The sequence below is a fragment of the Miniopterus schreibersii genome, assembly GCF_964146895.1.
Source record: "Miniopterus schreibersii genome assembly, chromosome: 9".
Taxonomy (NCBI): domain Eukaryota; kingdom Metazoa; phylum Chordata; class Mammalia; order Chiroptera; family Miniopteridae; genus Miniopterus; species Miniopterus schreibersii.
In genome coordinates, this window is record NC_138118.1 from 31,654,834 (window position 1) to 31,667,107 (window position 12,274).

The 12,274-nt window shown below is 38.9% G+C and overlaps 1 protein-coding gene across 6 annotated transcripts in view; it reads right to left on the reverse strand.

The window, feature by feature from the left end:
• The window catches only part of BLVRA (biliverdin reductase A), a 128,556-nt gene that overhangs the window by 95,335 nt on the left and 20,947 nt on the right, over window positions 1–12,274 (reverse strand). For 2 of the 6 annotated variants that reach the window (XM_081146534.1, XM_081146537.1), the window contains exons 2-5: window positions 12,233–12,265; window positions 7,281–7,353; window positions 3,764–3,885; window positions 1,244–1,363 (exon numbers count right to left, since the gene is read on the reverse strand). In XM_081146534.1, the coding sequence (XP_081002660.1) occupies window positions 1,244–1,363; window positions 3,764–3,885; window positions 7,281–7,307 (269 nt within the window). In that variant the 5' untranslated portion in view covers window positions 7,308–7,353; window positions 12,233–12,265. The remainder of the gene's footprint in view (window positions 1–1,243; window positions 1,364–3,763; window positions 3,886–7,280; window positions 7,354–12,232; window positions 12,266–12,274) is intronic. The other 4 variants (XM_081146535.1, XM_081146538.1, XM_081146539.1 and 1 more) reach the window with 3 other exon arrangements.

Consider the following 12,274-nt stretch of genomic DNA (forward strand, 5'->3'; position numbering starts at 1 on the left):
AGATTGTGTTTGTGTGCATAGGTTCGGATAAGTTTTAACTTTTCATAATAGATTTGTGTATATTTTATGGTAGTAAATGATAAAATAGACTACTAGCTACATATATTTTATGCATTCATGACATACCTAACTTTTTCTTAATTTTTTTTTATATTCTCTAGGCTACACAGTTTGTCTGCAAGTTTTTTCAAATTATCTCAAATCTCCAAAAAATTTCAAAATATATTTACTGAAAAGATCCACATATCAGTGGACCTGTGCAGTTTAAACCTGTGTTGTTCAAAGGTCAACTGTATAAGCATATAATTATGTGATCACTTTTTTTTTTCTTAAGAAAACACATTCTGGTACCAAAAAAATGTTAAGGAAAACAAAAGAAAGGTGCCTCTGTCTACACAACAGTTGGCATAATAAAGAGGGAGCACCTTACTCCTGGGGAACAGCAGATATAGTTTAATGTAAGAACCTAGAAAGGAAGCTGAGATTCAGGGAGACAGCTGGCATGATCTTGTTACCTGGTAGGTCCTACATGGGGCACCACCTTCCAGGCTGAATCCCACCAAATGCTTGAAGGTTTCTAGCTTTTCATTCAAATGCGGGGCAGGGGGACACCTCGCTTCTCTTGCTTTATAAACAATGTCATCTCCCTTCTCTGATGCTACCATTACTTCCTTACTTATGTCATGGCAGAAACACTCCATATTAAAGGAACTCTCAGAGATATTTCACAATGTTGAAAGTGCAAAGGATAAAATTTTGGAAGCTTATCCAAACTTAGAAAAAACTATGACAATTCACCAAGGCACAGAAAAGATGCTGGCTTTATATCCTAAGTTATATAATGAGAAAAAGGCAAACATTGTTCAAACTACTCTCAATAAACTTTTTACAAAGAAATAAAACACTTTAATTCTTAATGTTTCTAATGTTTTAAATTATAGTGTACTAAAGAAGTATTAACTTTACTATATTTTTCATTTCCTTATACATTTATAACCAATAGGAAAGTTTTTAAAGTTTTGACAATTTTTTTATTGTTGACACTATTACAGATATTCCCCCATCAACCCTTTTGACCTCCTCCACACATCTCACTCCCCTAGACAACATTTTTAAAGGTCGTGGATCCATTGTAATTTTTCCCATTGACTATAAGACCCATTTGTGAGACTTCAGCTTGCCCAGTCATTTTCACAGTCCTGCACTACTGTACAAGGCAAGGACTGCCTGCATTGAAACCCACCTGATATAGTCCTCATGGCTGGTGCTTTCACTGCAGATATAAGCAACTTCAACCTCTTGGCTAGAAAGAGCATCTTCCAAAGAAATCTGCTGGACTTCATCAATGTACTTGAGCTCTCGTCTATTTGAGAACAACAGAAATGGAACTTAAAAGTAGACAGACACTGACTTAGAATAAATGAGCATCATCTTTCTCCCTCTTCCCAACCAATACATTGATGATCAGCTTTAGGAAATGGAAAAATTAATTTCCTCCCCCCACTTTCAGGGTAGTTGCCATGATGGAGTGAAAAAAACAGCCTCAGGTTTGAAGTCAGGGGATCTAGCATTGAGTACTGATACTACTGCTAACAGCCTGAAGCATGTGGAAGTCTTTGAATTACTTAATATCTAAAATAAAAAGAATTGACCTTTTTTTCTCAAGAGGCAATCATCTCTACGGTCACTGCCAGCTCCAAGTACCTGGCCAAATGCTATGGCTACCAAACTTAACTCAAATCCAATATAGTAATACCTTAGAGGTACAAACTGCTATGTGAATTCAAGCTCCTGCACAACCATCATGGCCTTGGGATGATCAAATGGAAGGCAGGTATCACTACCTCCTTTACAGCTGAGCTGACAAAGCCTAGAGAGGCAGCAGCTGCCACAGCTTATGCATAGCAGAGGCAGGACAGGAGCTCTATGCCTTTTGACTCTTACAGAGAAAGAAGAAACTCCTGATTTAGAAGATCTGAGAATGCTGGCATTCTGCACACTACCCTAGTGCAGAAGCTGGAGCAATAGAGCAGTCCTCCAATGAAAGATGGGACAGCCAGCAAAAGGCTCCCATCCAACTCAGAGCTCCACTCAAGCTGCAGCAGGCAGAAGGCATTTGGGCAAGTTTGGCTGCCAAAAGATATTATGGTAGGTTTCTTCCTATGGGGGCTACCCAACCTACACTGCTCAATTTGACCAATACTTACTGCTTGTCTACTGTGTGGTAGGCACCATAAGGAAGATATAAAGAATAAACCAGAAGTCCTTATCTTCCAATCTTGCAGAGAGAGGAAGACACACATACACATATATAACAACACAAGATAAACATGAGAAGTGTTGTCTTGCAGTGTATGTGGGAGATTCAAGGAAGGTTAAGAAATATCTAGTTTAGGGTTTCAAAAAAGGCTTCTTGGGGAGAGGGTACAACTTAGCAGGTAGATCATGAGAAACAGGGTATGTGAGAAGGGGGAAAGTGTGATAATGACAGGGGTACAGTAAAGCAGTGGGTATAAGTTGGCCATCTTCCCACATGACCTCGGTACTTTAAAGAATTCCCACTGCATCAGTCATGGCAACCAGGTGGCAGAGGATTGGGACTTAAGGAAAAAGGAGAGGCTTCATTTCATCATGCTTGATCAGAGCTTCAAATAGGAGTGCAATGGGAGTTATAGTATGGCTAATGATAAGTTTGATCTCCCATTTGTGTGCAGCTCCCTTAGTCTTACTGGGAGGCGAGGATTGACCGATGGCAGATTCCCAGCACTTCTAAGTCTCCCTAGTGACCCAAAGTCCTCTTTAAATCTTTAAAGGAATAGCCAAGTTTTGAGACAGACAAACTGGAAGAAAGTAGATCCAATAAATTCAAATATTAAAAGAACCTGCATGGAACATCAAATAGTTACTTATGCTTTGTGTATGTATTTTTTTAAATTTCTCTAAAGCACTAGAAAGTAAGTACACGCCTACCTTGCTCACCACCATATTTCCTCAGTTAATACAATACTTACATCTAGTTCACAACTAATACTGATAAATTATGTTACACAGCATTAGTTTTCTGAGTAGTATGTGCGTAAGAAAATAGTGACGGGTAGAGCAAAGAGCTGAACATGGGCAATAAATAATAAAAAATGGTGATAAAATTTGGTTTTGATTGGTTATAGGAGAGAAATGAAGCCTAAAAGTGGAGCTCAAAATTATCAAAGAAAAAAGAACACATGATGTTTAAAAGATGAGCCTTAAAATCAAATAGACCCACATTCAAATCCAGTTCTTAGACTTTCCAGCTGTGTGACCTCAGGCAAATTACTCAACCTTTCTGTGGCTCAGTTTCTTTATCTGTAAAGTGGGGTTGATAATGGTAATGCTATCTATGCCAAATGGTTGGTAAGGCTTATAAAGCTCAGGTCTATAATAACTGATGTAATGATTAACTGTTGCACACCTAAAGCCTTATTTCAGGCCAGCCCACCATGTGTTCCCTGTGCCCCTGTGTAACTATAAATCCCTGTGCTCATATTCCTTGCCTTTGCATTTGTAGTCCCTTCTAGGCTGATTCATTGCACATCCCAGCACTCTCAGTTCCCAGACCCATCCGAACTTGAGACCTTGTGGCACTGACCCTGAGCAAAGTTCTCTGGAATAACTCTGGAGCTGACTCTCTCTCTCTCTTAGGTCAGGAGACTCTCCATATCCCAAGGCCTACTCCATCCCACTGGACTTCCCATGAACTACATGGCAAAAAATAAGTGTAAGCCACCTGGACACGAAGCCAATCAGGTTCAGGAATGCTGAGGAAGCATGTGGATTCCGCAAGTCCCTCATCCGCACAGAGCCGGCTCTGCCAACTCCCACCACCACCACACCAAACTTTCTTTCAGGCTAAAACACAAAAAACCAAGGTGGGTTTAAAAACAGGCCAAGAATCTGATGAACTAAATAGATCCAGAGACATTGACACATGCAACAGACAATCATATTTCAGAGGAAAGAGGGAAGGGGGGTGGAGGGTGGGAAGAGATTAGCCAACCAAAGTAGTTATATGCATATATGCATAACCCACGAACACAGTCAATAAAGGGGAGATGGCCTGGGGAAGGGGTGGCAGCGAGGTGGAGGGGGTCAATTGGGGGGGGGGATGGGACATCTGTAATACTTTCAACAATAAAGATAAATTTTTAAAAAAAATGGAAGAAAATGTAAAATCATTGTAGAGGAACTTCAAAGTATGAGGCATGAGGGCAGATACAGGACTACCACTCTGGGAGAGATAAAAGAGATTCCAGTCAGGAGGAACAATTTAATATTTCTCTCTCACTGTTTACAAGGATCAAAAAGTTTGACAACACATTGGTTGCCATGGGAAAACATCCATATTCATACATTGCAGGAGGGAAAGAAAAACAGGCAACCTTTGTGGACAGCAACTTGGAAATATTTACCATGCAAATGCTTTTTGGTCCAAAAATCCATTTCTAAGAATATAGAGCTACACAGGTGACATGACTTAGTCTTTTACAGTCTTTCTTATACCAGCAAGAGGTTAAAAAAGGATCCCTTACCCTTTGAGATACCATGGTGAAACCTGGAAAGTATTATGCTAAGCAAAATAAGCAACTCAGAGAAAGACAAGTATGACATGATCTTACTTGTATGTGGACTCTAATGAACAAAATAAACCAATTAACAAAATAGAGCCAGAGACATAAAGGCATGGGACAGATTGACAAATCTCAGAGGGAAGGTGGGGGTGAGGGTGGGTGGATGGGTGGTGAGAGATTTATCTAAGAAGTTATATGCATATATGCATAACCCATGGACACAGACAATAGTGTGAAGGCCTGGGGGGAGGAGTGCAGGGTGGAGAGAATCAATGGGGGGAAAAATGGGACATTTGTAATACTTTCAAAAATAAAGATTTTAAAAAAAACTTTGCACCTCTACTCACTCTTTCTTGCCCAAGTGTAATCTGGTTTTCACTTCCACGCCTCTCTACCACAGGACATCTAAGACTGCATTGCTGAACTCAAGGGCTTTTCTTCAGATACATTCTCTAGAACTTCAGTCATATTTAAAACTTAATTGGACCTTCTTTAAATTCACTTCTTTCTTGTCTACTCTCACCTCATACTGAGGTTTTCTTTTCACACTTCACTACTTTCCTTCTCCATCATGCCCCCTCAGATGTGCATATTTCCCAAAGCGCAATCCTTGTTCCTCTGGTCTTTTCTCTTCCAAGGTGGGAGGGCAGAGTTGGGGAAAATCCCTCATTATTAAGGTTTCCATTACTATATTTATGCTAAAGACTCCAATATCTTGACTTGTGAATGACCAAGCCCAAGCTCCAGTTCCAAGAAGAAATATGAATGGCATTTCCACCTGACCATCTCACCCTGACCTGGGTGGCCACCTGAGGGGCTGTGCTCTGAACTTCTCAGCAAAGGCCTGGTGCTCCACAAATTCTACCAGGCATCCAGCTTGAAATGTTTAAAATTCAGGGAGTCATTCATGCATTTGACAAACATCCTCAGATATCAAAGGCCTGCTTGTGGCTAGCAATCCTTTTCCACCCTTCCCTCGCAAGTTTTCCTTGAAAATTTCTGTCATGATTTCATTGCTCTACATTTTCACTTACCCACCCAGTTTCTGAATTATCCTATCATTTAGTCAACTAATACTTAGTGAGGACAAGCTATGTGTGAGGCATCATGCTAGATATCATGGGGATACTAACACATTGCGTACTGCTCATGAGTTTTCTCGTGTTTTGCGCACCATCTGTTAAGGACCGCTCACGAGTTTTCTCATTTTTCATGTGCCATCTGTTATGGACCTTAGATATCAACACACTGTCTTGTCCACACCGAATGAAGCAATCTCATTGGTGGAAACTGTGCAGGTCAATCTACGAAAAACTATATAATTGCACGAACCCATAAAGCATTGCAGTTACATTGTATTTTGGTCATTCGAATAGTCTTCGTCTTCAAGTTCCTGGCGCTTTTAGAAATGCCCTCTCTCAGAAAAAGGAAGGAAACCAACGAAACTGATACACTTCCGGAAGTATTTAACGATAATAAACTGATACACTTCCGGAAGTATTTAACGATAATTTATCAGATATTTCTAGTGAGATCGAAGATGCAGATGACTGTTTTGAAGATTCCAGAGACGATTCTACTGATTCTACTGACAGTGAAATTATTAGACCTGTAAGGAAGCGCAAGGTGGCAGTGCTTTCAAGTGATTCCGACACTGACGAAGCTACTGATAATCGTTGGTCTGAAATTGACACACCACCAGCTTACAAATGTTTGAAGGTGATGCTGGGGTCACTACATTTCCGTCTCAGTGTGACTCTGTACCCTCTGTGACCAATCTCTTTTTTGGTGATGAACTGTTTGAGATGTTGTGCAAAGAGCTGTCCAACTATCACGATCAAACCGCAATGAAACGCAAAACACCATCTAGAACACTAAAGTGGTCTCCGGTTACACAGAAGGACATCAAGAAATTCCTTGGCCTAATTATTCTGATAGGTCAAACAAGAAAAGATAGCTTGGAAGACTATTGGTCAACAGATCCTTTGATATGTACTCCTTTATTTCCACAGACAATGAGTCGCCATAGATTTGAACAAATATGGACATTTTGGCATTTCAATGATAACGCCAAAATGGACAGTTGCTCGGGGAGACTTTTCAAGATCCAACCTGTGCTGGATTATTTCCTGCATAAATTTCGAACAATACACAAACCAAAGCAACAGTTGTCTTTGGACGAAGGAATGATTCCACGGAGAGGACGTTTAAAATTTCGCACATACAACCCAGCAAAAATAACAAAATATGGTTTACTTGTTTGGATGGTGTGCGAGAGTGACACTGGCTATATCTGCAATATGGAGATATACACTGCTGAAGGAAAGAAATTGCAAGAAACTGTTCTTTCAGTCCTTGGACCCTATCTTGGCATATGGCACCATATTTACCAGGATAATTATTACAATGCTAAATCTACTGCTGAATTGCTGCTACAGAACAAAACTAGAGTCTGTGGGACTATTAGGGAGAGTAGAGGTTTACAGCCGAATTTGAAAATGAAAACATCAAGAATGAAGAAAGGTGACATAATATTTTCCAGAAAAGGCAATATTTTTCTCCTAGCATGGAAAGACAAGTGGGTTGTCTGAATGATATCAACGACCCATGACACTTCTGCCTCGACAACAGGAAAAAAAAAAATAGAAAAACAGGAGAGAATATTGTAAAACCTACCTGCATCAAGGAATACAATGCCCACATGAAAGGCGTTGACCGTGCGGATCAATTCCTTTCATGTTGTTCCATTCTAAGGAAAGCGATGAAATGGACAAAATAAGTAGTGCTGTTCCTTATAAACTGTGGACTTTTCAAGTCATTTAGAGTGTACAACGTCCTCAATCCACAAGGAAAAATGAAGTATAAACAGTTTCTGCTATCGGTGGCGAGAGGCTGGATAATGGATGACAATAATGAAGGCTCTCCGGAACCAGAGACAAATCTGTCCAGGCCTTCCCCTGGGGGTGCAAGGAGAGCACCTCGTAAAGATCCACCCAAAAGGTTGTCAGGTGATATGAATCAGCATGAACCTACGTGTATTACAGCGAGCGGAAAGAAAAAATTTCCTACGAGAGCCTGCAGAGTTTGTGCCACCCATGGAAAAAGGAGCCAATCTAGATACTTATGTAAATTTTGTTTGGTCCCTCTTCATAGAGGAAAATGTTTTACACAGTACCATACGTTAAAAAAGTACTAGGAACTTTTTAATTGTTTTTGTAAATAAAAATGTTATAATTATTTAAAAACAACACCTAAAGTGCATTATGATCTATAGTTATGATGATTTAAATAACGTGCAGTTTGCCCAAAAACATGCGGTCCCTGGCGTATGTCTTAGAGATTTCTATGCGGTACGCAATGTGCTAAGATGAAAAAGGCACACAAACAGCTATATCTAAAGTTAGAGAATGGATGGTAACAAAAAAAGAGATAAAGGACAATAAAAATTCACAACAGAGACGTATTTCTCCAGAGAGAAAGCTCTAGAAAAACCTTTTCATACAGCAAAAATGACATTTGAACAGGATGGATATGATTAGCTGAATATAGACAAGAAAAAAAGACATTCATCGAGTCAGAAACATCAGGGCTTAAATCCACGTTCTGCTCCTAACACCCTGTGACTTAGAGCAATTAACTTAACCCTTATTTTCATGTACAAAACAGAGGTAATAATAATAACATCTTTCTCATAGGCATTTTGTTAGGATTAAATGGATACATAATATGGGGTACAGTGCAGCAGATTAACAATATGTTATATCATGAAAACATAGTGCGGAGTGGAAAAATTAAAGAAAACAAGATATAAACTGTAACACAATACAATCATTTAAATTAAAGTATATCACACAATGGTTGCCAAGGGTTAGGGATGAGGGAGGCTGTGACAACAAAGGGGAAACAGAAGGGAATGTTTGGGGGGATCTGAATTCTGTTATATTGATGGGTATACAAATCCATGCTTGTATTTTAACTCACAGAACTGTATACCAAAAAAAAAAAAGTGAAGTTTACTGTATGTAAATGTAAAAGGTACTTGTATAAAAGCAATAACATATATTTTCATGAGTATATGTAAACAAAAAGGTAAACATTTACTTTGGAAGGGTGATAATGAGGATGGAGACAAAAAGAAATAAGAAAGTATATATAAGAGAGTAGCCTTGCACAGACCTAAAAGACAAGGTGTCATGCACTGGGGCTGAGGAGTACCCTCTGTATCTAAGGTCTCTTCCTCTGCCCTCAAAAAGGGAAAGAGAATGACATACAGGAGGGTAAGAAAAATAAAGGAGAGTGAGGAAGTGATGAGTAGGAAGAAAGTAAAGTAAGAATCAGAAAGCTTTGAAAGATATTATAGTCTCACTAGTTCAATAAGTTCCATGACTACAAATACCATATCTATATATCTATACTCTATAAATAGAAGATAGATGATAGATAGATGATAATAGATAGATGATAGAGATGATGATAGATTAGATAGATAGGTAGATGATAGATAGATGATAGATAGATGATAGATAGATAGATAGATGATAGATAGATAGATATAGATAGATAGATAGATAGATAGATAGATAGATAGATAGATAGATAGATAGATAGATGATAGATAGATGATGATAGATGATAGATAGATAGATAGATAGATAGATAGATAGATAGATAGATAGATAGATAGATGATGATAGATAGATAGATAGATAGATAGATAGATAGATAGATAGATGATAGATAGATGATGATAGATAGATAGATAGATAGATAGATGATAGATAGATAGATAGATAGATAGATAGATAGATAGATAGATAGATAGATAGATAGATATAGATAGATGATAGATAGATGATTGATAGATGATAGATAGATGATAGATGATAGATGATAGATAGATAGATAGATAGATAGATAGATAGATAGATAGATAGATGATAGATAGATAAGTAGATAGATAGATGATAGAGATAGATGATAGAGATGATGATAGATAGACATAGATGATGATGATAGACAGATAGATGATAGATAGATAGATAGATAGATAGATAGATAGATGATAGATAGATAGATAGATAGATAGATAGATAGATAGATAGATATAGATAGATGATAGATAGATAGATGATAGATAGATAGATAGATAGATAGATAGATAGATAGATAGATAGATAGATAGATAGATAGATAGATAGATATAGATAGATATAGATAGACAGACAGACAGACAGACAGACAGATAGATGATAGATAGATAGACAGATAGATAGATTTTACCATTACAACCATAAAGCCAAATTTAGAGTGTAGCACAGTGTGCTGTTAAATAAACTTTGGTGACTGATTAAATAAATGAAATAATAGGATTTACAGCATGAAGTGTGGGAAAGGAGGGCACATCAAGCTTCCAGGCCAAGTAAATAGAAGGCAGTGGTGCCTTTCCCTAAGAGGAAACCATGAGAAGAAGCATATTTGGGGCAGATGTAAAACAGTAAGTCCAGCTTAGGTTATAAAGAGTTGGGGTACCTTTAGGACTTTTAAGTGAAGATGAGCATTCCAGGCTTATAGATGTACAGATCTAGGAATGAGGGAGAAAGATCTGGTTGAAAAGATCCATTTGGGATATCCCTAAACATACAACTGACAAAAGCTATGTGAACAGCTGAGTTCCCAAGGACAGTGGGTAGGGTGAGAAGACCCTAGGAAACACCAACATTTAAGGAGCAGAGAAAAAAAGAACCAAAGAAAGAGTCTGAGAAGTCACCAGAGAGACAGGCAGAAACCCTGGTGTCATGGGAACATTTCAAGAACATGGTCAATAGTGTGAAAAGGTTTCTGCTAAATGTGGCAATTTGGAAGCCACTGGTGCCTTTCACCTGAGAAGTTTTGGTAGAGCAAAGAAATCAAGTCAGACTGCAATGGGATTAGAAATAAAAGTGAGAAAATGGGCACAGACACAAAATAATGAGTGTTTAAGGCAGAAGAGAAGGGAGACTATTTACATGGGGATCCAAGGTCTGGGCATATTTTTAAAAGGTTGAGAAGAAAAAGCCATCAAAGAAGGAAAGATAAAAATTATAGGACAGAAAGGGTAAATGATGATTGATGGAACTCTTAGTGGGCCAGGTAATATTAATGACAAGTTTCTCCTCTTTCTTCAGAACTTCTAAGACATGAGACTTTGGGCGAGTCATGGGGTCCTTCAGATAAGGGCTCAGAGGTACCAGAAAGTGGCTAACAGAAGTCAGCCACTTTGGAGGAAATGAGGTAGTAGGAAGGCTTACTTTTGACTGTTCACCATTTTGCAGCTTTTAAGTTCTACTAGGTATGTGTATTTACATTATTACAAAACAAAATTTTAAAAATATTTAAGATGAATTCCATTAAAGGCCAAAGCCAGACTAGACTATTGCAGGTTAAGAATGACTCAAAGAGAGGAGAAAACAGAGAAATTCCCTGCAGACATCTCTTTCAAGAAGCTAATTCCAAAAGGGGTGAGAAAGGATTACAAAGTTTGGCAAGATGCCATGTGTTGTTTTGTTCTAAAGAAAGTAAAAACTGAAGCATTTTGAAATATTAATGAGAAAGAGCTAGTAGAAATTAGGTAAACAATGCAGTTGGTAAAGGAGGTAATAAGGGAGGGAGAGCAAAGTCTGAATAGGCAGCAGAGTTTGCAATTCAGAGCATAAAGAGGGGTATACTTTCACTAGAAAGGTCTTGGAGTGAATGCAATGCATCCATTCCCCATTTCCATCCTCTCTTCTTCCTATATCCAGCCCAGTGGTAGAGCAGTAAGCTGCGGCAAAGTGGGCCTGATTAGTATAAACCAATTGGCAAAATACTAGCTCCTCTGACACAGTAATTGGTCCAGGAATGGGAATGTGACCTGATTCTAGCCAATAAGACCTAAGAAAGCATTTGGTGGGGAATCAAGAAAACAGGTTGCCACTCTTCTGGGAGAGGTGCAAAAAACCATCTCTTTCTCCTAGACATCTCATTAAATCAAAGAACAGGTACAGTGGAAGTGAGAGCATCAAGAAGATGATACAGAGAAAGGTCCTATTAAGCAGAAGTAAGGGTCCCCAGGGTAACATAAAGCAGGGCTCTGGGCTCAGTGCCCCCCACATGCTGCTGTCTGTGCCACCCCCACCCCATGAGTGTTGTTTCATGATTAACTGTAGTAGATAAATTCTAATCTAAGTGAAGCAGAACACAGATAAGAACTGCAGAGGGGGCTGCCCTGGTGGGTGTGGCTCTGTTGGTTGGAGCATCGAACCAAAAGGTGGCAGGCTTGATTATGGTCAGGGCACACACCCAGGTTATAGGTTTGATCCCGAGCCAGGGTGCATGTGGGAGGCAACAGATTGATGTTTCTCTCTCACATCAATGTTTTTCTCTCTCCTTTCTCTCTCTAAAAATCAATTTAAAAACAAGTAGAACACAGAGGGGCCTAATTCTTCCCACATCACCCAGAGCCTTAAACACGGCAGGTTGGAGGGGAAATGTTTTCAAGTTTGTGCTGATGTATATGAAAGCTTTATAGGGAGAGAAGACACTCTGTAAAGGAAAAATGAGGAACACTACAAGAAAAGCATTCCTTAAACTGGTACTTTTAAGGAACTCACCTCTGCATTCATCTTGGTCTCTTCTATCAGTGGCTGTGAAAA